Source organism: Ochlerotatus camptorhynchus, unplaced genomic scaffold (genome assembly GCF_037179485.1).
Source record: "Ochlerotatus camptorhynchus isolate MF236.1 unplaced genomic scaffold, CSIRO-AGI_Acam_v1.1 ptg000021l, whole genome shotgun sequence".
Classification (NCBI taxonomy): Eukaryota; Metazoa; Arthropoda; class Insecta; order Diptera; family Culicidae; genus Ochlerotatus; species Ochlerotatus camptorhynchus.
This window is the reverse complement of record NW_027040513.1, coordinates 3819331-3847210: the sequence shown is the minus strand read 5'-3', so window position 1 is coordinate 3847210 and position 27880 is coordinate 3819331. Positions and strand designations below refer to the sequence as shown.

General features: G+C 38.5%; 2 protein-coding genes across 4 annotated transcripts in view; both read left to right on the top strand.

The window, feature by feature from the left end:
* Positions 1-27880, top strand: part of aPKC (protein kinase C iota type) — a 499255-nt gene that overhangs the window by 139043 nt on the left and 332332 nt on the right. The window lies entirely within an intron of this gene.
* The window catches only part of LOC135703384 (splicing factor, proline- and glutamine-rich-like), a 76317-nt gene that overhangs the window by 27745 nt on the left and 20692 nt on the right, over positions 1-27880 (top strand). The window contains exons 2-3 of the mRNA XM_065224582.1: positions 22870-23467; positions 23798-24302. Coding sequence (XP_065080654.1) covers positions 23087-23467; positions 23798-24302 — 886 coding nt within the window. The 5' untranslated portion in view covers positions 22870-23086. The remainder of the gene's footprint in view (positions 1-22869; positions 23468-23797; positions 24303-27880) is intronic.

The following is a 27880-nucleotide window of genomic DNA, read 5'->3' as shown; positions in this document are numbered from 1 at the left end:
GAACTGATGACCCGCGGTTCATTTTATAGGAACCGCAGTTCATCATAATCGACTCCCTTTAGTGAACTGAAAGGGTTTTATCCGCTCAACCAGATGAGCTGTTTTGACCACATCTAGTCGATTTACAGATTTTATTGCTGATCGTTATGGAAGCTTTATTTCTGATTTTGGATTTCAAAAGCACAAATATCAACTCTCAAGAAACATACAACAAGGAAACTGGAACTTAACGTTTGCAGCAGTGCAACACTGTACGATATTTGTGCTCTAGAAAACTTGAAGTGATAGAGCATATCAGCCATAATGACGACCATCTTTGGACTCTCCAAGGACTCACCTTAATGGTGTATTCAGATCTGCGCATGCATTAGCGGAGCTCATGAGCTGTTTAAAATAATCGACTCCCTTTAGTGAGCTGGATGTGTTTAATATTGAGACAAGTTCAAAATCAGAAAAGATATAACCAATAGAGTTATATAAGCTTAAAACTACATAAAATCGTAAAAGTAGAGTTGGTTGGAAATGCTAACATGAAGCTTTAGTGTGATGATTTATTAGCTAGAGAATGATCTTTAGAAGAGGGTAGGCGGATAGTTCCGTTAGAGTACGGCAGTATGAAAATTGAATAGAAGTTGAAAATGAGCGAGGGCCATTAATGCGACAGTTTTTAAAGATCGACGCACATTTTTGCCTAACCCGTACGATGTACGCGGGGACTTGAAGTATGCCTGTGGACTTGGAGACATACTTCAAGTCCCCGCGTACATCGTACGGGTTAGGCAAAAATATGCGTCGATCTTTAAAAACTGTCGCATTAATGGCCCTTCGCTCATTTTCAACTTCTATTCAATTTTCATACTGCCGTACTCTAACGGAACTATCCACCTACCCTCTTCTAAAGATCATTCTCTAGCTAATAAATCATCACACTAAAGCTTCATGTTAGCATTTCCAACCAACTCTGAAAATCGTTAACTTCGCGTATGAAGTAACATAAAAAACACTTTGAATGTCGTAAAAGTAGTCTAAACTAGAGAGGGTCTAGTAAAAGAGAGGAGTGGACTGGATGGTTTAAAGCCAAACGAACTGTCAAAGCCAAAGCCAATCGAGCATTTTTTTCAAATCTTTATTTGAGAGATTTTCAGCCGAAAGCTAGTTCATCTCTAGCCAATCGAGCAGCGCCTATCTTGATTGCATTGGCAGTGTGGCTAGCAATCATCTAGGCATAGGTTGCCAAGACAATTTGTTTTGAATCCGCTTCTCTCTTATACTAGACCCTCTCCATCTAAACCAATAAATCCGTAGCTTACAACATGGCTCTACTTTTCAACTGAAAACGCCACTAACGCAACAACCACCAAAAATGTATGCGAGAGAGTTACACTTATATCACACCCGATGATATGATTGACACCGTGTCACATAATGTTAGGCCTTTTCTCTTGCTATGCGATCCAGTCTACACATACAGATTTTATTGCTGATGAATCATTGTGGAAGCTTTATTTCTGATTTTGAATTTCAAAAGCACAAATATCAGCTCTCAAGAAACATACAACAAGGAAACTGAAACTGGACGTTTGCTGCAGTGCAACACTGTCCGAGATTTGTGCTCTGCAAAACTTGAAGTGATAGAGCATATCAGCCATAATGACGGTCATCTTTGGACTCTCCAAGGAATCACCTTAATGGTGTATTCAGATCTGAGCGTGCATTAGCGGAGCGGAGCAAAGTTTGCGTTGACATGAGAGAGAGAGAGAGAGAGAGAGAGAACTAGTGCTTTTCTCTCTCTCGTACCTTCGCAGAAATATCGCTTAGGACGGAATCCACCTTAAGGGGGTATTCCCAATCTTTTGCCTTTTTTCGGCCTGTTTTTCAATTAATTTTTTTTTCAAGGAAAATGAATAGTAATGCGCCTAACTCTTTGGGATTCTTGTTTATTGAACATTAAAGTTTACAAATAAATTTTTTTCGACATAAAAAAAGACATTATTGACGTCACAAAATGGCGACAAACAGACCTCTGTTCGCCGCAAACGCCTGGACGGGCGAAGACTTTTCTCTGGAATGGCTTCATCTGAAACAGATTTCGTGATGAAATTAATAATCTGCATAAGATTCTCTGGAGCTTCTCCCGTTGGCAGTAAAAAATCTTGCAAATTAACAAAATGGCGGCCATATGAAAAAACAGGCGATTTTTAGCCCGCTTTTTTGCAACTTTAAGGTGCTTCAAACAATGTTAAATGTTAATATTTTTGGCTGAAAGTGGGAGAAGCTCCAAAGAATTTAATAAGGAACAAAATGCGCAAAGATTCAAGTCAATATCTCTTATAGTTTTTGACAAAAATCTTCGCCCGATAAAAAAAATGTGGTTTGGAGCTTCTCCCACTTTCAGCCAAAAATATTAACATTTAACATTGTTTGAAGCACCTTAAAGTTGCAAAAAAGCGGGCTAAAAATCGCCTGTTTTTTCATATGGCCGCCATTTTGTTAATTTGCAAGATTTTTTGCTGCCAACGGGAGAAGCTCCAGAGAATCTTATGCAGATTATTATTTCATCACGAAATCTGTTTCAGATGAAGCCGTTCCAGAGAAAAGTCTTCGCCCGTCCAGGCGTTTGCGGCGAACAGGGGTCTGTTTGTCGCCATTTTGTGACGTCAATAATGTCTTTTTATATGTCGAAAAAAAATTATTTGTAAACTTTAATGTTCAATAAACAAGAATCCCAAAGAGTTAGGCGCATTACTATTCATTTTCCTTGAAAAAAAAATTAATTGAAAAACAGGCTGAAAAAAGGCAAAAGATTGGGAATACCCCCTTAATGGTGTATTCAGATCTGAGCGTGCATTAGCGAAGCAGAGCAACATTTGCGTTGGAATGATAGAGACAACTAGTACTTCTCTCCGAAGCGCTAGTTTACTAGAACTGTACCAAAAAGTAACCAGCATAATGTAAACAGGGTGTCAGCATCTACCAGCATGAGATTTCAATAACAACTGACATTCGCGCTAGTTGGTTGAGCTGGTTTAGCTAATAAACTAGCATAAGTGTAAACAGCCCATAAGTGACGGATTTAATGGTTTAGACTTCTGATACCAGTGAGCTGATGAGTTGCGGTTCCTATAAAATGAACCGTGGGTCATCAGCTCACTTTAGTGAATCGGTTTTTTAGAACTGCTCGGGAGCGGATCGCCCATCTCCAGATTAAGAGATGAACCAGCCTCTGGCTGAAATTCACGTTTATAAAGATAACCTATCCTAACCATCTCTAGATTACACCATAGTGTGGCTGACCTTGATAGGTCTTCTTGTTCATATATCTGCCATTTTTTGTGCAATTTTAGTTCTCTTTACAGTAGTTGGAAGGTAATTAATGTAACTTACTACATTGGCATGTGGCTCAACACATTTTCCCAACATACAACTGCGACAAATCATACTGTGGGGTGACTCCAAACTTTTGATCGATGATTTGAATAACTATTTTATTGATGCAAAATATCAATACCAGTTCGCACAGTTATAATATCAATGTCAATGGCATCAATGTCAGTGCGCAAATGACATTGACATCGTAAAGGGGGCGCTGATATTCAAAGTTCTGTCGCATTTGTTTCTTACCCGAGCAGAAAAACGACAACTTATTAATACCAAATTTAGGTATGAAAATAACCAACCTAAATATGGTATTAGTGAGGCTGACATAAGAGGTAAAACACCAAAAATAATACCTCAAAAATATTTCACGAATAACGAACTAATATATAATTTAGCTATTACAATAACAAACGGATAACAGACGCTTTTTTAGATGCCAGAATACTACAGTTTGTTATTTTGAAGGTCTTCTAATACCAATTCAAAAACTCTTTTAGTTGTTATTGTCTAAAAACTGAAAGATCACATTTTGTTATTTTGGTATTCATTTGATATTTTACAAAATATTTCGATAACTGAATAATATCAAAACAAGGGTTTATATCACAAGCATACCAAAATCGGGTATCATACCACATGAAGATATTTATTTGTTATCGATTAGCTATCGATTCCTGCTAAGGTATATATGCCAGCTAATCGAGAATCGATTATTAGAAAAGTCATTAGTAATATTAAAACAATGCAACGGTTATACAAAAACGTTGATTTATTGAGATAAAAGTAAGATTTTCAACTTTTCCCTAGTGATATGCATATGGATAGTAATGTGAAATCCGTACCGCCTGATATCATGCTTACTAAGAATATCAGTGTCTGAAGTGAAACTCAGAGCTAGAAAAATATCTTACGTAAACTGATATTGTTGACATCACGCAGCACTGTGTATAGCATATTCTAAAATTTTAACCAATCTCGCACAAACGTATCTCGATGGGTATAGAATAAGGGTTCTACTTCCCCTTTCATTTCAAAATTTGGTCGACTAAATTCAGAGAAAATCAGTCATGAATATTCAGTGTGAATTTTTGAAAATGTTGTAACTTTGTGCGAAGATTTAGCATGCAAAAACTGTAAAATATATTACACCAGTTACCTAAGAAATAAATTTAAGAAACTACCTTCCAAATGACCTATAAAGATCGAAAATCGGTAGTAAAATCACCGACAAACCGACATCTAATATGATCCAACACCAACACAGCCAGTTCTTGAAAGCATCCTGGAAAATAAAATCACCGACAAACCGACATGACACTTAATTCTGACCTATGCCCGAAAATCGTAAACGGCCGATTTAAATGTGCAGTGATCCGAACTGTCAAAACCATAGGATTTTTTTTTATCTAGATAAAAATAATTTGTCCATAATAGATCAGCCACGAACCAATTCATAACTTTTTCATGCGGGTTTCTGGCTTAGCTAAATATTTCCGGCGAACAAGGAGCCAGATGTCAGTAGTGTGCTTTGGCCGGAAATTTTATTTTTTTTTGCTATGGTCATTCATGTCGGTTTGTCGGTGGTAAAATTGCAGAGATATTGGCAAACAACATTTACATGCTTTTTAAAGGGTGACCCAAGTTTAAGATCGAGAGTTTGGAATAAAGTTGCTTAAATTTTGGAATAGAGAGCGTATAAAAGGTGTTGAATAATAACAACCGGGAAACTTTTTAGGTTTGAACCGGGAAAACGGGGAGAAACTCAAACGCAAATTGAAAATTTAGTGGCCACCCTGTGCATTTCCAGAACTTCAAGACACTGCGGAGATTTCCAGGAAAATTAGAAAAAGCGCAGAGAACTTCGGAGAACTTTAATAATATTGAAGGAAGTTCAGGGGAGTTGGATACCTTCTAGGTACTTGGATATTCCTAAATCGTTTAAACAAACATAGAACATCTGCAATCTTCTCAGGACATCCTGGCTGAGCTCCAGTTATCCACATAATTTAATCGAATCGTATAAGAACGAACTCTATCTAAATAATCACATTCTAGCAGCACAGACAAACAGACGTAACGCTTCATTGTGTATCTCCGTTCACGCATTTAACGATTGATTTGAATATTATCAGTTCCGTGAACTACTCATCGGATCACTTTGAAGTTTCTATAATTCTATAGAACTATTATGCAATATTCTTTGCGAGTTAGCGAGCAAGCTTGTCTTCTGCGAGAAGCCCGAGAGATGTCGTTACTTAGGTCCTATGTTTTGAGATGCTATGTTTACAAGAAAAACTTTTTCAAAGAGTTACGTCTGTTTGTCTGTGCTAGTAGCATAGAACTTCATTTTGGAAAAATTGATAGTAATCACACCAAAATACCAAAATTGTTTCCTAAACCTAGTCAACTAGTTTTTTTTACGGTTAACGACTTTCAGCCAAATTAAATGTTTTATGGAATAGTTAGATGATACTGAGTCAACTAGTATCACGCTTTAGACCAATGAATGTCTTGAATCGAGCTTCCCTATGGTTAATGTACCGACTCAAGTGTTCCGGAACTGTGAAAAGGCGGTCAAAAGTAATAATCTCGTGAATCTTGCATTTTAGACTGGTGTTGGTGTCGTTGGAAAAGTTTCTGGATATGAAAAGCCCCTTCTTTTGACATTGACAGATCAATGATTAATCTCCCTAGAGGAGAGATAAATAAATTTATGTTTTCAACAATTTCATATTAAGGCTCGGATTCTTCCACAACGTTTTAGAAAATATCAAAAACAAGAAACTTTGCTGAAGATACTTTTCATCTCATTGACATTTAGAATGTCTTTCGTGGAAAACCGCAAGTTTTTACTTTATATTCATTTTCTATACTCTTCTACTGGTTTGAAATGTTTTATAATTTTTTCTAAACATTAATTTGATCAACATTATAATGCACTAGATTGCAAAATAGGTCAATTATTATTGATTTAGCTGAAAAAAATATAGTTTTTTGACACTTACATACGATTTCCTAATTGGCCTGTGGATTTGAGGAAAAACCTCAAGTCCCCTTATCTATTAATGTATGAGCTAGGTAAAGGAGTGTGCGTTTGACTAGCACCGTCGCATTAATGGCCCTTCGCTCAATTTCAAATTCTATTCACTCTAGCGGAACTATCAACCTACCCTCTTCAGAACTTTCTCTAGCTAATAAATTATCGCACTAAAGCTTCATGTTGACATTAGTATAGAATTTCCAACCACCGGCTTTTCACAATTTTGGACCACCGTGCGACTCTCGTGTTACCAAAAAAATCTATCGAAGCTCTCCCCAATTTATATGTATTTAGGAGGAGGCTAATCGTAGGTACATCCTAAACGCATAACATGAATCATTCTCGAATGGTCGAAAATTGATTTGTTTTTAATTTCGTACTGTGCTTTCAGCGACAGATACGCTGTGATCTAAAACCAATAAAAAAATCTCAAATCTTAAGCAAAGCAATCCACTGAGAAATTGATTCGAAATTATTTGACTAACGCATCAATGTACAAACGATGGAAACACATTATCCCACAACATTGTCAGGTCGATGAACTCGGAGCGTACGTACGTACACATAGTAGTCCTTCCAGGCTCGGTATTTCCAAAGCGGAGAAGATGAAGCCTTTTCATTAGGTGGCCTCCAGTGTGGCGACGGCAGCTGCATTCAATGTCGAACGAAACCGGGGAGCAACTTCTTCCCATTCATAAGCAGAAAATCGTTTCTGCCTCAAAGCCGGAAGACTCGCTAGTAGAGACTCGGAGGAGTTCTTTTTTTTTAAAGACTACCACCGAGTTGGGTTGGGGAAGCTTCTTTCACTATTTTTGAATTCTCAAATTCTGCTCATTTAGAGCTCACTCTGCAGCTAGCAGGTACATTACGTGACGTCGTCGGACGGTCGGTCGGTCGGTCTTGGAATCCTTGGAGTGATGCACACAACCGACGAACGTTGCGATGACGACGATGACGCACTCGTGCATGTCAGAGTTCGTTCAGTTGCTGGTAGCTGCTGCAGCAGCAGCAGCAGCAATAACAGTAGAGGTCACACTTGGTTAGGCTTTTCTCCTGCGAAAGGAGATGGGAGGAACAGAGTTAGAGCATAGCGATTCTAGGTCGACAATAATGGTGCAATGTCCCCTGACGCCTCCTGCTCGTTCCGATCCAACGAGCTCCGGTCTCTCCAGCATACGGCTTAAAGGTTGTTTATTTATATTTCGCATACAGCGCACTATTTCCCACTTCGAGTGTGTGCCATGTAGACATGCTTATGTGTGTCATTTTCTTTCCCCATGCTTGCTAGTCCTCATTTGCTTTCTTGGTTGGTATACACGAACATCAAGGAATGAGAGCACATCGGGTTTTCCACGGCAGGGACAACCGTTCCCACATGTTGGCGGAATTGTCGGTGGTGCATTTCACCATCTGTCCGCTCGAACGTGGCACTGGGGCATGTGGTATGAAATGGCAATACTTCCGCCGGAAATTCTTTGAAAATTGTTTCACAATCAAGAAACAACCTGTTCACGGCACAGTTTCAAGCCAATTTGCCTCGGAAAAAGCATTTTACACCTCACCCCCACGGAGCATTCCGAAAGCTCGCTAGTCGGTACACGGGTGTGGGACAACATCTCTATTCATAAACATGTGCTCATGTGGAGCGCACTTTATCGTCTCCCCCTTCCCCCTTATCTCCTCACCGCCGGGAATTCAACCATCAACGCCCGCATTCGGTGTTTACCAAAGGACTCCTGTTGAGTCCTCGCTTTCCAGCCAACAGTGAGAAAAGGCATCAACTAACAAGGAGAAAATTCGTTCGCTTCCAACGCGTTCCCTGCTCTTCCTGATGTATACGGTTTGTGAGAACCAGCATGCCATAATAAATAAAGCAGGAAGAAGACGACAAAAAGAAGCGAATGCGAGAAAAAATGGCGCGACCTCCGATCCGTGTGTATTACAAATATTCTGAAATTTAATTCCCTCCTTCCGGCTGTGTAGGTGGGCCACAACTGTGAGCAGACACGAAGCGCGCGAAATGGAATGTGCTGGCACTTCTAGATCTGGTCCTACTGCTGGTGCGGGGTCGGGGTACATATTTATACTGCTATGCGCTGACATGGGTGCAATTTGCACACAGTATGTTGTTGTGTGCTCGGATGCTTGTGGATCGATTTTTTCGAGTTATATTTTGTATTTCTTTTATTTTGCTGTATTTATTGGAAATGTCAAGTATCATTACCACATCCTCCACCCATGGACTCTGTCACGGAAAAGCGCTCATTTATCGATGGCGTGAGTTTGCAAACAGCCATGTGAGAGGTATTGAGGATGGTGTGTGCAATGTTAGTTTTTAGTTCAAAGAGAAAGAATTTTCCGTAAATTTTCCTATGCTGCTTTTCCGATATCCATTTGCCATAGTTTGGTATCTACTTTTGTTTTCGAGATCGATTTGTTTTATCGGTATTTTGGCTGACCTTGAAAAGTTTCCTACTCGAAATCGTCTAATCATAAGAGGACAAATGTGTTCCTCCTGCTATTATAGAAGTGTGGTCAGCTTCTAAATATGAAGGTTGGTTGTGAGACATGATTTTTTCTAGTTTTTACTTCATACGATCGAATTACTGTAGTGTTGAATTCGTTAAAATCGTATAGCAAATACGTGTATAATATATTACTTGTCTGGTTCATATATAACTGCGCATTAGGGTGGGCCAAACTAATGACCCCCGGACCTCCACTGCTCTTTCGATTTGTATTGAGGTCTTCAACAACCAATTTGAATGATAGTATGGGGAAATGTAGTCGAATCGATTCGTAGATTCAACGGCAACATACAGTTCTGAGGAAATCGGTCTCGGCTTCCACGCATCTTCTCCATTACTTAAAAAGCAAACGGTTATCCAAAAAACAAGTAGACTCGAGCGATTGTATCTACAAGGGAAGGAGGGGTTTACAATCTCTCAAAAACTTTCTACGTCAGCGGTTCTCAAACTTTCGTTGAAAGCGATCCTCTTGGAAAAATTAAAAAAAAGCCGGACAAAATGTCTGTATAGTTTAATATCTTTTAAAGACTGCTGACGTAATTTATGAACAAGCACAAAGGCCACAAAATGACCCAAAAACGCCAATATCACATCAAATTAACATTAAAATTACCTCGTAAAAATGTGCCAAAATAATTGTGAACCAACATATTTTGATAACGTAACATCTCTTAAACGAAGTAAATCTCCAAAATAACCCAAAACGCATAAATAGCTTAAAACGACACAACGACATGAAAATTTTCCAAACAATGCATGCAAATTTTCCATACAATGGTGTTATGCCTACCTTACCTGGGGAACATAATGCCGCTGGATTTCCCTATTAAAATTTGTATGGTTATTTCGCTTAACGACGTGTTCAGGGTATCATCCAAACCATTTGTGGAATATTTCAATCATGTGGGTTATCGTTCCGGTATGGTATTTTATTATTAGGGTTGTCTTGCACAGACTACCAATAGTGCCCCATTTTGCCCGTTCATTCCCATTTTCCGGTGAAATTTGAATTTTATCTATTTGGCTTTATATCCCAAGTAACACAAATTCATAGGAATTATGTTTAGTAAACTGCTATACAACCAAAACCAGTTATACAAAGGTTTTATACAATGTTATAGAACATGAGTGTTGCTTGAGATGCGACTGCCGGTTATCTACAGCCATAAAATGCAGTGGATGATATGGTAGGAAGCAGGGTGGCCAGCAAACCGGGAATACCGGGAAATATCCGGTAATTTTAAAAGTAACCGGGAAAACCGGGAAAAACCCGGGAATTCGGCGAGAGAACCTGGAAAATAAATTAACCATAACATAGGAACACATTTTTACGCAAGAATTTCATAATAAACCATTAAAACAGAGTGATCCTTTACCAAATGAATGTCTTGCTCTATTTGCTGCATAATTTTCTTCAGTTTCTCGTCTTATTGGTTTTAGAATTTAATCACTCAGCAATATTGCAAATTGATTTTTGTCGTCTCAATTTCAGATGTAAAGTGCATGGTCCTTAAAAGAAAATATCGAACATGCTGGACGTTGGAAACAAATATTTGTTAAAACTAAAGCTGAATTATTCTTTTCCTGGATTTTAATTTTTCGTTGTTCAAAATTCTCATGACATGAATTCCAGAATTAACTGAATTATCTTGAAATTGTTCTGAAATAAACCGTAATAATTACCGTTGAATTCTTTTTGGAATTTTCTTGCAACCCCTTCAAAAAATTTAATTGGAATTCTCCTTAGAATTCCCTTGAACCTATCCGGAGACTTTGATTCCTTTGAAAATCGTTTCAAAAATTTATTTTAACTCTATTCAAAACAGCAGAAATCTTTCGAAATTTTATTTAGAAACCCCTTGGAGTATTTTAAAGAATTTGTTTCTAAATATCAGAAATTTTTTTGCAATCAATTTTGTTGGAGTTCAGTGATGAATCTTTCGCACTAGGGTTGAAATTATTGCCAGAACATTCTGAGAACTCTGTTTCTCGTTGAATTCTGATCATAACTCTCTTGGTATTCTTCCTTAAATTCATCTGTCATTTTCCTCACGATCCCCATAAAAATCTCCTCAGAATCATGTAGCAATTTTCCTTAAAGTTTCGTTTTTCACAACTTCTTTTTAAATATTCTAAAATTACCTAAAAAAAATATTTGAGAACTTGCATTCTTCTCCACAGAAATCACTCCAAATTCATCTAACATTTTCTAAGGATTTCATGTCAGAATAATTCTGGAATTCTGCTCAGAACTTCTCCTTTGAAAACTGTGTGGGAATCCTTCGGAATATTTTCTTTGAAATCAACACTTTGAATTCTTTTAAATTTTATTAAAAATTTCAGTGTTTGTCCGCTAGATTCTATAGATTGTTATGTAATATGGTATTTCCCTTAAAATGCTTCCAAGTCTCAGAGCGTGACAATTATGACTCAACGACTCATAAGTATGATATTTTTGTTTTTTTTTTAAATCTGTGATCTTCAAACTTTTTTCAAAGTCTAACATTTTGATTATTTTTTCTCCAAATCTTGCATCACAAAAATTGTTATTAATCACAAATTTTGAAAAAAAAAGTTCTAGTTTCACACTCTACACAAATTTTAAAGCCCCAGAATCTTGGGAATCTTTTTAAATTACATTTTTTATCCTTTCAGTAAATTCCTTTCAGAACGTACTTAACAATGCGTTCAATTTCGTTTGTTTTTGTTGAATTTTAACAACCGGGATTTTTTAAAGATTCAAACAGGGAAAACCGGGAAAAACCGAGAATTTCAAAATGAAAATTCACTGGTCATCCTGCAGGAAGCCAAGGAAATCAATTTCAACTAATCTCATTGCCTCATTTTCCCCAAAACTCGTTATTTAAGGGTAATCAAATGCAAATACAAACTGCCGCTATTCGGACATGAAACACACAATTTTGTATGTAAACAACTCCAACGAATCGATTGAATCATGTATCGGTTAGTGTGGTCCTCGAGTAGTAGCTCGTTTATCCCCTTTTTCCCCAAAACTCGTTATTTGAGGGTAATTAATATCAGTTTTGCAAACTGCTGCTAGATTTCAGACATGAAACACATCATTTCTTATCTAAACAGGTCCAACAAATCGAGTGGAGCACGTATCGGGTAGTGTATATTTCGGGAAGTAGCTCATTTTGCCCCATTTCACCTTAAAATTCAATATTTAAGAGTGATTAATAACAGTTTTGAAAACTGCCGCTAGATTTCAGACATGCAACACATCATTTCTTATGAAAAAAAAGTCCAACAAATCCATTGGAGCAAGCATCGGACTTCGAAAAGTAGCTCGTATTGTCCCATTTCTCCTCAAAACTCGATATTTAAGGGTAATTATTAGCAGTTTTGATAACTGATACTATATTTCTGAAATAAAACATCATTTCTTACGTAAAAAAAAAGTCCAACGAATCGATTGAAGTGCGTATCAGATAGTGTAGACTTCGGGTAGTAGTTCATTTTGCCCTATTTCCCCCCAAAACTCGATATTTAAGGGTAATTAACAACAATTTTGAAAACTATCGCTAGATTTCAGACATGAAACACATAACTTCTTATGTAAAAAAGATTTCCACGAATCGATTGGAGCATTGTCGGATAGTGTAGACTTTGGGAAGTAGCTCATGTTGCCCCATATCCCTCCAGAACTCGATATTTAAGGGTAATTAACAACCGTTCGAGAGTAGTATCTGAAGGAGGCTTCAGAACCCTGCTTCCTACCTAACTCCTTCCAATCGAAATTTTTACCCAATAACCTCGAGCCCGCCACGAGTAATTGGTACCCAATACTAACTTAGAACTACTGCTGTTTAAAATGTGAATTCAAGCATTACTGATTTTTGGCTCCACAAAGTGCCACACACGTCTGAGCCTAGTAAATAAATGAACTAGTTAAAAAAAACCAACAGTTTTTAAAACTATCGCTAGATTTCAGACTTAAAACACATAATTTTTTTTTGTTTTGTTTATTAATTTATTTGATAAGGTTCAATCGAACTAACTTTACAGAGCCGAGTATTCTTGCTCACTGATACATCTTAAAACTATAGTCAAAAGGTACAACACAATAAATATTTTATCTTCCGCTTTCCAATAAGCCTCCTCCACCAGAACGGGCTTCCAGTGGTTTCATTGTATGGCAGATTCGCCAACGGGGGTCAGAGCGCTTCCAATGCAGCAATGGACGCAAAACGTGGTCAGCACTCACACATTCATCACGCAATGGTTGCTTTCCAAAGTCGACGACGCATCGACTGAAAGAACTGCTGATGAAGAACAATGAGGAGGATCACACAATGGTTGCTGCCGAGTAAACAGACGATCGCGTTACACACATTGAGAGTGGTCTGATTCTGTCGATAGCCGAGGTGAACACTGACATAATTTCTAATGTAACAAAGTTCTACGAATCCTCGGAAAGTAGCTCATTTTGCTCCTTTTTCCACTAAATTCATTATTTAATGGTATTCATTTTGACATAAAGGATAGAACATAAACACACATCTTCTTCTTCTTTTCTTCTATGCTGATTATGCTTTTTTAGCGAGCAATTTTCCGGGTCTCAGCTTAGTGTTCTCGATACCTTATTTTGGTATACATGTTGTTTAAAACCCGCAACACCTAAAAAAGTGATTGCGTATAACAAATTATGGTTTTATGGTATCAAAAAATATTCGTGGAGTTGTGTACACAATACGACCGCATGGTAGACGTAGACTACGTTAAGCTGTGTAGTGAAATTCTTGTACATTTTTTCTATATATTGATTTAAAATACAGTAGAGGTAACCTATAAAACTTGGTCAAATTCAGGACCTCATAAAAATGCGAACACAGATTCTATTACATTTGGTTCCTAAATTACAATAAGATATGAGTAAGGCTTTCTTCAGGTGATTTATTGCAGCGTCCAACAATTACTTCAAGATATCTAGGGCACAAATCTTGGACGGTTGTGACATCACCCTTGAAACTGGAACTCCTTGTGTATTGTACTGCAGCAAACGTAAAGTTCCAGTTTCCTTGTTATAAGTTTAGTGAGAGCTGATATTTGTGCTCTTGATTTTTTTTTGTTGTGGTACTGAGATAGATCAGAAATAAGGTTTCCACGGCGATTCAATTCAAAACGCTAAAAAAAATGTACACACAAAAACGGAGTGCACAATTTTGCACCAATGTTATGCAACATTTCGTAGTTGATCAGGAATATCTCGATTAGCCATAAACCCCTCCAATAAGTTCTCGGTACATTGAACATACCGATTGAACAAAAAACTTACTAAATATATCTGTTTTTTTTTTTTTAAGATTTTGTTTGCGTTTTGTAGAAGCACATGCATCATTTGGCATAAGAACACGGAGCGTTTCTGTGGTGGGAAAAAAGTGACTTCCATATCTATCACATATTACAAATTCGACAGTGAGCATGCATAAGGGCGTAACCGCGATGATCGATTCTCTCTTTTGTTAATAACTCACTTGGATTAACACATCTCGGTGCATTTGCTTTTACCTTTGATAGCCAATACAACCTGTTACAGGTTACAGCACTACACGCTATTTCAAAAGTACCCAAATTTGGGTAGAATCCACCCAGATCGGTCAAAACTGAACCTACCTAAAAATGGGTAAACTGTGTTGGGAGTTACAATTTCACAAATGAACAACATTGACATGAATCCGATCGACGGTGTTAATTTGTCAACTTGTCACTCCCTACATAGTTTACCCATTTTTGGGTAAGTTCAGTTTTGACAGATCTGGGTGGATTCTACCCAAATTTGAGGAGTTTTGAAATAGCGTGTACATTGAACAAATTTCAGATAATATTCTAGCTGAACATTGCATTAGGCCCTAAGTATAACATTGATCGAAAATCAAAAACTCCTGTAGCTTCCGTAAAGTCCTGTACACGGTCATTGAAATCAACCCAAATTTGAGTTCAATTTACTCATGAACCTCAAAAATCTGCCGGAAAATGAGAAAAATTGACGAAAATTTCACTCAGTGCAGGAGTAGTAGGGTAGGATGGTGCAAAACGCACCCTTTAAGCAAAATCGTCAATGGCTGGCGAATGGAAGCTAAAATCAAAAAGAAAGTAATGGCGTTTGGTTCATTACCATGTTTTCTACAAAGATCGAGTGATTTAGAACTACAAAAGGATGATTTTCCATGACTTTCAAGGTATTTTTTAAATTGCTTCCAAAATGACAGCGGGGCAAAACGCCTGATTCATGATGCAATATGCACCACAACATTGGGACAAGACGCACGACAACAATGGCTAAAACGCACCACAACATTGGGGTAAAATGCACCCCATGGTAAACAAACCATAACCCCTGCAAGTAGATAATGCAAAGGGATGCGGTATTTCAAATGATTATTTTTTTATGTTACATCAGAAATAAGGTCTCAAAATCTCAATAGAATGTTAAACTGTGATTCATCAAGTAAAATATCTAAAAAATATACGAAACGTAAATTTTTTAATTTTTTTTTTGTGATACATGATGATAAAAGCTTAATTTACAGTCGATGTCTTTAACAACTGTGTCCTGTTTTGCACATAATGCAATTTTTTTAAGGAATCAGTAGGTCAATACATGATTTTATGATCAAGAATTATTTGTTAAACCTCCAGTTGAAAACAATCACAAACCGTTACCCGGAAAATGCATCTGAGGAAAAGTTATCGCTGTTTTTCTATAAGTGGGCATTTTACCCCAGGGGTGCATTATGGGCTGTTCTCCCTTACCAATAGACTGAGAGAATCCAATCTTTTCTTTTCTCATATTCGGGAATTTTTTTCCTGGACAAACCTGGAAATACATGAGGCAAATTTACTCACCACTGAGTTCCTGCACTTTTTGCGATTTATGAGTAAGTTAAACTCAAATTAGGGTCGTTCTCATTGGTCATGTAGCTATTGGAACATCGAGGACTAACATCCTGTCCCGATCATGGTACTTCAAGAGTTTATGAAGTTTCGCGTATTTTGAAATAGTCTTTCCATTTACTGGCCATTTTTTGTTTCCCGGGGAACGGAAAACAGTTGATGGATCTTTCCGGGAATTCCCGGAACCCGAAAATATTTTAGTTCAGAGACTAGAAAAGTATGAAATGGAATTCATGACAGTTACTCATGCAGAACGATGTAGAAAGTACGGAATAGTTTAAACGCTTAATTTTAATATTTTTGCCTTATTGGCGGGACTTTGTTTTGTCTCAGAAGATATATCCAAATTCTCCCAGACGTCTCTTCCAACATTGTTAGAAATTTTCATCGGAAGGTTCTTCCAGAAGTACTTTTGACTTCCACGATAGCTTCTTTTGACTTCCAACTTCTTAAGCAAGTTTTTTAAACTTTCATTTAAATTTTCTATTCAATCGATTGGCGTTGATTGGCCTTTTTGGCTTCGCATAGAAATGTATTCTGTTTATCCTAAAAGTATTTCCTAGCCTCTTCCGAAAATTTCTTCTGAAACCTTCTTCCGATTAACCTTAGAAGCTCTTCAGATTCCTCAGGAAGTTAATCCAAACTTTCTCTTGATAAGTTTGTTTTGGCTCCTCTGGGAAATCCCAAAAATCCTTCTAAAAGAACAGATTCCCGGGAATCGGGGAACGTAATTTTTGGTAAATTTCCCGGAAATGGTTTCCCGGGATGTCCCGGGTAGGAAACACTACTCTGAATGTTTACGATGTCCCTGGATGTCTTCTGTGAGTTTCTGAAAGTTCTTTTAGAATTAGGATTTCCGAAAGTTCTCGTAGCTCCAGCAGTTTTCTAAGTATCGAGAGTTCCTGAACTTTCAAAAGCTCCTAAATAACAGAACTGCAGTTCCGGGCGTTTCTGGAATTTCATTTCTGACAGTTCCGGGTGTTTTAAAGGTAATGATATTCCGAGAAGTAATCAATGTTTTACAGTTTGAATAGTTCTCGGGAGGCCTCCCTTAGCTCAGTCGGTTAAGGTGTAGCTTCAAAGTAAGACTATGCTGCCGGTGGCTGGGTTCGATTCCCGGTCCAGTCTAGACATTTTTCGGGTTGGAAAATTTCTCGGCTTCCTTGGGCATACAGAATGATTGTACTTGCCACACAATTATATTAATTCAAAATAGTACATGCATCGAAAGCTCTCAGTTAATAACTCAAGACCAACAATTGAAATGGCCTTAACCCCATTTTGTAACCGAAACCTTCATTCGCAAACCTGAACTACAATCGGGTAGAGGAGAATTTCCCCTACCTGTTCATTATGTTGGTTTGCCATTGCGGACTTCGGTTCGCGAGAAAATGGCCTTACAAGGTTTGTTTACAAAATGGAGTTAAGGCCATTTCAATTGTTGGTCTTGAACTGTGGAAGGCAGCGGTGCCGGTGGTGTAGTAGTAAGCGTGATTGCCTCTCACTCCAAAGGGCCTGGGTTCAATCCCAGTCGTTGCCGCCGGGATTTTCCGAGGTATAACATCTCTGATCACGCCTTCCTTCGAAAGGGAAGTAAAGCCGTTGGTCCACGGTCCATGAGTTCATGGGTCGATAGGTAGGGTTCAGGTGTGGGATCTGCCTCCTTGGCGCCGGTAGCATTGGTGCTCATTACGGAAAACAAAGCGACAACAAAAAAATTGTGCATATTGAACACCAAGTTGAGAGTACGTAAAAAGCTAGTATAGGATAAGCAATAAGCTTGAAATTTGAAAAAGGATAAAAAGCTAGTTCTCGGGAGTTCCAGGACCTCCAATACTGCTTAAAATTTCAACAGTTACGTGAGCTTGAGAGTTCTTGGAGTTGCGAGGGTTTAGAAAGTTACCGGTGCACCAAAATTTCACGGAGTTCTCAAGAGTTTTTTGAGTTCCAAATATCACTGGAGCACTAGGAGTTCTAAGTAAGCTTAGTCGTGAGCCAGCTTCCTCTACTCGTTTTTATGAATACCGTATCTGCCTGTTCAAAGAATTTGAAACGTTTCTATTGATAGCAAACATGCACAACTCAAGTTTGGGTAACTTGAGTTCAGTTCAGAGATAATACGGGAGTTCTTAGACTGTTAATATTGAAATATCCGACAATTCACTTCTAAAAGGCCTTTACGATTTTGTAATCTACTCCCAGCAATAGTTTACTTCAGTAGCCTTGCGTTTCGCAAATCTGGTAAAAGCAAAAATATAAATAATGGCGGTTCTTAGTCAAGTATTTTAATATGCACCGTTGGAGACGTTCAAGCTTCAGCTTAATCTCCCTTGTCCCCAGTGACGAACCTTGACATTTCACACCATCAATTAAAGCAAAGTTAAGATCTTCCCCATTGGCAGCACACACAAAAAAAAAAAACCGTACCGAAAAAAATAAAGTCCTCATCCAGGAGAAGAAATCAAGTGCCTATCGCATCCACTTGCCAGGACGACCGAAGACAAAAAATATTTTAATTACCGCAATGATGCTTGTCGTAGTCGTCGTCGCCAGTCACCAGCAACGCTCTACTCCGAAAGCCGCAGGGCATCTAAAACATTAGCATTAATGATTACGTGAAAAGTCTGACTTCCCCCTGCCACGCTTTCGCGCTCTACTGCTGTCGGAGATTTTTATTGTGGCCAACCGATGTGTCCTTCTTCACTACCCACTGGATCAAGCCACCACCGAGCAGGCAGGCAGGACCATAAAATCGCATTAATTGGATTCGTTGTAGGCTTCGAGCCTCTTTTGGGCTCATGATGGGAGGTTGTTTATGGATTCCAGTTTTTCCAGTTTGATATTGTTAAGTTTGAATACTTCGGTTACTAGGGAAAGCTTGCCGGTGCGAACAGAAGATTGTCGTTAATTTTGACGTGACATATTGAAAAACGATTCCATTAGTTTAAGGGTGCCGAAAATTATGGTTTGCAAGTGTTTGCTTTGCCGGTTGCCTAATCACAGATTTGTAACGTACCTAATATAATTTATCTCAATCAAGACCTGTCCTACGCTTTAGTCCTGTGTTCAAGTCTGTAAGATTGTAAGAAACGCAATAAATCTGCCTACACATGAACTGATATTTAAATATCATCTTTGAAGAAGAAATTTATCGCTTAATGTGGGTGTCGACTTCCTGGAAAAACCTGGAAACCCAAGTAACACAGCTTCATCCAATTATGTGGATTAAACTTCTTTACCATCAAAACGGTTATATAAACTGATGTAGAACTAGTGTGTTGCTTGGAAAATCAAGGAATATCTGGGAATTAATTGTTGGACCTTGAAAATCAGAGAATCTCAGGAAATTTAATTCAAAGTCAGGGAAATATTTCTCAGAAACTTATTAATAAGTATGGCTGATTTCGGCCTCCCTTAGCTCAGTCGGTAAAGGCGCAGCTACAAAGCAAGACCATGCTGGAGGTGGCTGGGTTCGATTCCCGGTCCGGTCTAGGAATTTTTCGGGTTGAAAAATTTCTAGACTTCCCTGGGCATAGAAGTATGATTGGACTTGCCACACAATTATACCAATGCAAAAATGGTACAGGCATCGAAAGCTCTCAATTAATAACTGTAGAAGTGCATTTAGAAAACTAAGTTGAGAGCACGCAATAAGCTAATATGCGATATGCAACAAATTTGAAATGCGAAGAAGAAGAAGAAGATTTCGCGACATCCCTCACCATCCCTCTCCAAAGGGGGAGTTTGGTAAAGAGAGATGATAAAACCGATTTGTACCTTCCTAAAAGTTGTCCTAGCTCGCTGTCCTACTCTCTATATGCAATTTTCACACTGCCGTACTCTAAACAGAACTATACATTCTATACTTTCATATCCTCCTCATCTATCGTATACACATTACCACTTTAGTCTGTTATTTGAAATTAGCATCTTCAACTATGGTTTACACGTTCAATTCACGTTCAAGTCAGTTGAATTGAACTGAGTTGATCAATTGACTTGCCTTGTCTAAACCCAGCTTTTAGAGAAGATGGTGATTTTGTGTGAATACTTCTAGTTATTGTTCCTTATTGTGTTTTTAACAGCTTGATTAGCTCAGAGAACTAACTAAATGAGAATTTACGATAATGGTCTAGCTTGAGAGGAATTTTGTTTATGATTGCTTGGAGTAGCACTTTTATGATTGAATAATGATTCAAATATACGTAGACAAGCACTGCCTTGGCAGCATAAAGTAGCTTTATTGAGTATTCTAGGTCTTCATTGTAAACCTGGCTAGCTCGTAGAATTAGCTTCTCAGTGAAGTTTTAGTATTGTAATGTTACTGCTATTGCAAATTAGATGGAATTAACTTACAGAATTTTGGAGGTAAAAGCGCTGTTTTTACGATTTCCCACTTAAGCGTATTATCCGGAATAATTTTCTTGTGGAGCTGCGTCTCAAAATGTGCTCAAGGAAAAACAAATATAATGGGATTAAAAACAAGGGTTTCATATGTAAAATGTAGGGTGACCAGTGAACCGGGAAAACCGAAAAAATCTGGGAATTTGAACTCACCGGGGAAAAAACTGGGTAAATCCCGTTAATTCAGATGATAAATCTGGAAAAATATACCTCGTCCACTCTTCGAAAACAATAGGATTTCCGGACCCTTGCACTGGACTTGATTTTCAGGATAGTCACTTTTAAGAACTATTAAGAGAATTTTGAATTTTTTTCCAAAACAAATTTGAGCAGATTTTAAAATGAATTCTAGAGATAAGAATCCCACTAATTGCAGCAATAAGGAGCTCGAAGTAGGCCGCGTTGCGAAAATGACTTTTTTTGTTTTGCTGCGTCGTTTTCGTTCTAGTGAAAATGTTATAAATTTACAATTTCATTTTTAAAAAGTGTTAATTTGAAAGTACTGAAGTTATGTTGAAAAGTGCATTAAGTGAAAATTTTAAAATTCCTATCCATTGCATGTGGTGCCGACTGTTCTAACCTATGCGTAGCTACGCTCAGCTAAGTTTATTTACCTTTTCGTCCCTCTGTCCTCGATAGGAAATATCCATCTAATTCAAGACGATTATTTCAAAACTTACTAAATACGTGTCAATCAAGTATTGCACTACTGCTTGATTGAAAGTTTCAGTACATTATCAATGGTGTATGTTTGCATCGATAATGTATTGGAGCGGGGCTTATCATGTGTGAAAATAGCTTCGGAATGCTTGCGTTCTTGAAATGGGCTATTGTAGCTGTGGTAGAGCTGTCACCTTCTAAGTCCCGGGTTCAAGCTACTTTGCATTCATAAGAAATGATTCCAGGCAGATTTTATCCATAATACCACTGCCAGACAGTGGGAGTTAGACCAAGGGCGAATCTTCATTCCAATCTACAATTCCACATACTATTAATAACCTTTTACACATCAGAATGAATTGCGCATGTTTAGGATCAACAAACATTTTCAAGCGCAAAGGAGCAACATGATCGATCTGATAACGTTACTTAATTCCAAAATCTGAAGACTGTTTTGAATAATATGTTTAGGTAATAGGCAGCAACAACGAACAGATAAACTACTTACAGCTTCTATTTATTAAATGCTTGCTGTAACGATTGCCAGCAACGCCAGCTGGGCGTATCCTATGGCTTACCCTCCCTACTAACAAAAATCCACCCTTCCCGTGACACTTATGAGGGGTCGTAGAGTTCTCTGCATCTCTCTTAAGTAAGTGTCGGACTAACATTCCTCCCCTTTCCCCACCAAATGCAAGGACGTGGCCCCTAGCTCTGGTCTTTTGGAGAGAGACACATCCTTTATCTAAGAGGTAGTAATGAATCACAAATTACTATCTAACAGCAACGGATGAAGGTGGGTCTCCATCTTATCAACAGTTTGGAGCTCCTAACTCCTACGACATTGTGCAACCTGGTTTATGCTATGCTATGCTATGCTCATTTCAGAGATAACACCAAGATATTTCAGAGAATATTTTCTAGGTAGCTTTAGGAAAACCCATAAGAGAGTTTTTACTAGAACTCCCAAGAGTGAATAAAATTCCAGCATTCGTGACCAATACCAATACCAAAAAAAATACCAAGCGAAGCGAATTTTGAGGGCACAATTACAAAATAATTCTGCGTAGATCTATAAGGGAAGTGCGAGGATGACTTCAAGCGCATTTCGAAAGGAATTTCTAGAGATAATAATTCCATGCACTTTATAGAAGATAAGAGGATAACTCCAAGTTAATGCTGAACAAAATTTGAAGACAATTATCGGCGGGAGAATTTCCTCTGCCCAATGGGGTTTTACTCACAAAAGCTAATAGGCCCTTATCAATTGGTGCTCGAGATTCTGAGGTGAATTGCATGGGAATTCTATGGAGAATTTCAAGCAAATTCTTAAAAAAGAGTCTAAGGACGAATTTGAAGAATTGTTTTTGAGTGTTCTACAGATAATTTCTGGACTGTTATAAAGAAATTTTCAAGGGACGTCTAGAGAGAATTTCAAATTCATTTTAAAAGAATTCTGAAAATAACTCTGCGAAAGGAAAGTATTTCGACTAATTTGTGTCGACTAGTCGTTAATATTTTAAAGTTTCTACGCTGTTCCCGAGCACTTTCCAGACACGAGTGGGTACTTAATAAACGAGGGCAAATATTTGCCCGTGGCTTTCCCCTATACGGCACGGGCCATGTGAGAAAGATACGCGCCGTATATAATTTATATAAATTTCTAAGCCATCCCGCGACAAAAAGTTATTATGGAAAACCGGCTAACTAGCTACCACCGATCTAAGTTCAACGCAAACGTTATTACCCCTGAATTTATGTTCCACTTAGCGCCCACGTGGCTTTATTCATCTTTCTCTCTCTCTGGTTTCCATCTAGCGAACGTGCTGGGAGGGTGGTCGGTGGTGTTGATGGGGGTGCTGATGATGACGATGCGAGTTTAAACAACCCACCCAAACCCACCCGCCCAACCAACGATCGAATTTTTCTGTCTCATTTCAGCAACACCGGCAGAAAGGCGAAACAGTTGTTCGCAGTGCTATAATAGAAGAGAATAAAATAAGTGCAGACTGATAGTAAAGTTTGTTAGCCTTCCAAGTATAAGAAGTAACGCGATAAAGTGCGAAGAGAAGTTTTCCAGTAAAAGTAAAATTTGAAGTTAAGGTGCTCTTGGGTGTGCGTGTTCATCGCGAGAGATAGCGAGAGAAAAGTTCGCGTCATGGCTTGGGGATACTGGAGTGCAACGGCCGTCGATCGGGGTCGGTCCCCGCGGCGGAACACCCAACAGCAACAGTATCCCTATCAGAATCAAAACTACCAACAGTACAGCCTGGCACAATCGCAGCACCAGCAGTCGACGCAATGCCTGAACAGTTGTCCACAGGTGGCGGAACCTCCGCCACCGGTGCCACCGCAGCAACAACCCCTACCACAACCACAGCTACAACAGCAGCAACAACAACAACCGCAACAGCAAGTTTGCAGCAGTCCGTGCCACAGTCCCTGTCATAGCCCTCAGTTCATCGAGCAGATTCCACCGGATTTGCCCTGCACTCCGATTTGCACGTACTCACGTAGACAGTCACTTGATAGTCCACAGGTAGATCGATGTTGACCTTGTTGTTATCCCCCTCGAAGAGGCCATGGCGGATCGGCGAGATTGAGCTACCGGTGAAGCACTCTCGCTTCGCAATCGAGTTAGTCTGTGCCTCTGGTGCTTGACTAGCTGGATTGTACCTTTTTGCTTGTGTCTTCGTTGACTGTAGTCTTCTCCGTAGCTCTTCCGTTCCGAGAAAATATGGCATTAATTTATCATTGGACTATAGCAATGACCTCAATGACCCACATCCCTCCCCTTCTGTGCTAAATGCTTTGCTGACGACATTGTTGCTCTTGTTGTTGTTGTTCCTCTCTGTTTAAAAAAATCTAGGCCAATCAACTAACGGATATTATCTGCCGAGCGGCGCAGCCTTCGATCCAATCGGCGGGCAATACTTTGACGCGGGGAACCTCGCTTCGTGATACCGGTGACTATGCGGTGCCTCATCCCCATCCCCACACGCACCACTACATGACCACGTCCGATACGCCGCGGACCCTCAGTCGGGTGGGTTCGTGTCCGGGATCGACGGGCGGATCCGGATCGGCCCACGGGTCCGGGTCCGGTTCCAGCCCCGGTGGAGGTCCTGGGAGTGGTGGCGGCGGTGGAGGACGGGACAGCATCATTGGCAGCAGTATGGGCATCTGCGGGGTTGGCATACTTGGGGGAAGCATCCTTGGGGGCAGCATCCTAGGGGGTAGCCAAGGGGCGGGGCTGGAGTACGTGGAGTGTTCCCATTACGATCGGATGCCGTTGCCGATACCGGTGAAGATACCGATGGTGCCACCACCGCAGCTGCACTCGGAGGAGGAGATCGAGCCGGCCTATGCGACAGGTGAGTGTGTTTTAATTAAAAAAAAAAATATCCATGAATGAGTTTTCATTATGATAGGATCTGCAAACAGCGCACAGTGGTCCAGAGTGGAAAAATGCATGGAAATTGAGTCTTCGAAAGAGTTGTTGGTAATGAAAAGTCATCAGGGTGATTCAGTTTTAGGGTGATTCAAAAATCTAACTCTTCAGGGAAATTATTGGGATTTTCTTTTACTTGTTCAAAGTTGTAGAAGATGCAAAACCAAGCAACTTTGTCCAAGACGTCAAATTTTTATCTCATCATCTACGCATTCTACGAACTGAAACAACTAGAAGGTTAGGGTAATTCATGAAAAGACAGTTTTTTGACCATAACCTTTTTTGCTTTGTATTTAGAGAAAACTGTTCTTCAGAACACTTTTAAAACTTTAAAAAAAACACACATTTTGATTACCTAAGTAAGACGTTTTGACCAATGAATCAAAAGATATAGTCATTTTAAAGGTAAGAAACAAGTATTTTTCAAACTAATATAACTTTAAAATCTATTGCAAGTAATGGAAAGAAGAAATTTGTATAAGAAATAAATATGTCTTTAAAATCTATTAAAAGTAATGGAAAGAAGAAATTTGATTCTATATTTGCTGAAAAAATGGCAGAGATATCATTTTTTTAACTCGAGATAGGGGAAATGACGGCTTCGGCATGACAGACTATTTTCGGCAACCCAAATTGAAACACTATTTTCACTGGATTTACTTACGAAAACACTTCGCTGAATGCATGCAAACGATTCTTTATGCTTTCAACTTCAATTTGACTATATTTTTACCAATGAGAAAAAGCAATCTAGCAGGGTTTTCTTGAAATGAAACACACGCATTACAAATTGTAGCTGATTTCGAGTTGCCGATAATAGAACAGCAGATTTACATGCAGTTCAAATGGAACGGTTGCTGAAGAAAAACTGGTTGCCGACAATACTCGCTCTCACTAGAGAAGATCGGAGCTTTGTAAAAGCGTTTCAAAACAGTTTTTGACAATTCTTTCGACTGAAATTGTTAGAGCAGCTGGTAGCAAAAGATTGTAAACAAACCAATACTGCATATGTGTGCGTTCCATAGAGAAAAAGGCTATAGAAAGAAGGTCGCTGCTTAGGTTGCCGAGAATACGTAAATTCCCCTATTTGAAATAGAAAATTGTCATTTTGTAAGGAAAAAAGCCATAGAACATGAAAAAAAGTGGCAATAACCGGTCATTGCTCCTAAAACTGCTAAAAGCTATTGTAAAATAATAGTGACAACTAATCCCAGCTGTTTGCTAACAAAAAAAATGTTTTGAAAACTCGTTCTGAGCTGAAATTTTGGATACAAACAAATTAAAGGGAATTAGTTGCTGTGATTGAGCAATTATTTAATGTTTAATTTTTTTAATAACGATCAAGGTTATCAATAATATGAACTAAAACAAAATTGAACAACAATTACAGCAATTATCCAAAGACTACTGACTTTTTTTTAGCGTTTATAAGTCCTTTTTCAGGATCTTGGAGGATTTAAAATAAAAAGCATAAAATATAACAATTATTACAATTGTGGGCCTTTGATTGCCCAGTTAGTTAAAGCACATTATTAGCAAATAATAAATGTGCAAGTACTTCCAACTTGAACTTAATGAATAGCGCTTTCTGCACCGACATATGGTATGTTGTTTCTATCTCAGTAGCATTCGCATACAGCGATCATTGACGAAATCAACAATTTCACCCTAGGTTGGTCTTGCACTTCCATTTTCGAACTCAAAACAAACGTTGCTCTTGACGTCAACTCCAAACATCATCAAACTTTAATTGTTTCAAACAATAACATGACAGTCATCGATCGAGCTGCAGCCAGTGAACGATGCACCCGGTACAATAGCCTCTACCGGCAAAACATGTCTTTCTATCTCTTAACGCTATGATCAGTTTCGTGTCATCAGCAAAGTTTTTCGAATGGACAAGATCCGTTCAGTAGTAAACAGTTTAAAGGGTGTTACGATCAAAATTTGGTCAAACAAGAATGCGTGTGAATTGATTAAATTTTTTATTAAAAAAAAATTCAACTATGCTTCCGATTGACTGAAACCGAACTGCCGGGCTTTTCGTTTAACTCCTGCCACCTCTTCCACTTTGTTAGCCGCAGAACACCAGTTTGCCTTAAACTATTTCTCGCTAGCAACAGTTTTTTTTTTGGGTCTTCTTCATGTTCCGCTTGACGATGGCCCAATATTTTTCGATTGGGCGGAGCTCTGGCGTGTTGGGAGGGTTCTTGTGTTAGGGCACAACCTGCACGTTGTTGGTGGCATACCACTCCATGACTTTTTTCCGTAATGACAGATACTTGTTCCCATAAATTTCCTGGTTCGCGGTACCAGTTGCAATGAAAATGTCGCTTTTCAAGCCACAGGTACAGAAAGCCTGAAAAACCAGATATTTCTTAGCAAACTTCGACAGTTGCATATGCTTGAAAATGTTTACCACCTTTCCTCTTCTGGTTTCCTTATAAAACTCCTGTACAGAAAGCTGTTTGTAGTCTGCCTTGCGTGCGAGTAGTTCGGATTTCCGCGATGCGCGTGCAAAATTTTGATGCATTGCTCCTCTTGCTTGAACGCCAAAACTGAAGAGCAAATGTCAAAATCAAAATAGAAGCATCATTCTGCACGCACACACCTACAAAATGAGGGGTGTTTAAAATAAATTCGTCAAGTTTAAGTCGTCCAAGTTTTGATCGTAACACCCTTTAGTTGGGAACTAACTCACTATTTGGCGCAAGAAAACAAATAAAGTTCATCTAGTAATAACGCAGCATCGAAATCGGATAGAAGTTTCCTGCCATTAGCAAAGTTGTTCAAATGGGCACCCCGTATTTCGATCGACCTCCCCCTATAATTTTGAAAATAAACATGTTTGCAATGCTAATTCACCAATGAAACTATGAATGGTGTTCCTATGCAGCATTATAGAAAGTTCTGTCCAAAATGAAGTATTACAAAAATTGCATAACAACATTTTGTGCTGATGTGTCAAAAATAGCAATTACTTATAATAATTAGACATCATCAAATAAGGATTTTGGAATTTCCCAATATTGTTTTCTACAATTACTGCATTGAGGCATCACTAATAATGAATAATTGAAACACCAATAGCAAAGAATATATTCCGTATAATTGGTCAAAACTAATTTTCTTAAAAACTCACACGGGGCAAGAGTGCCACCCCTATATGTATGAATAAAATTATACAAAAATGTAAAAGAAATTGCTTCATTGCATATTTAAGTCTTCGGAAAGCTTGTTTTCACAAAATTTGACAAAACCAGCTACATAAAATATCAACAATCAACTGCCGATCGGTAAATTTTGAACTATATATAAAGAACCAAATTTCTTCTTTCCATTACTTTCAATAGATTTGAATTTGGATTGCGCATTTTAAAGTTATATTAGTTTGAAAAATACTTCTTTCTTACCTTAAAATGACTATATCTTTTGATTAATTGGTCCAAACGTCATAATTAGGTAATCAAAATGTGTATTTTTTAAAGTTCTATAAGTGTT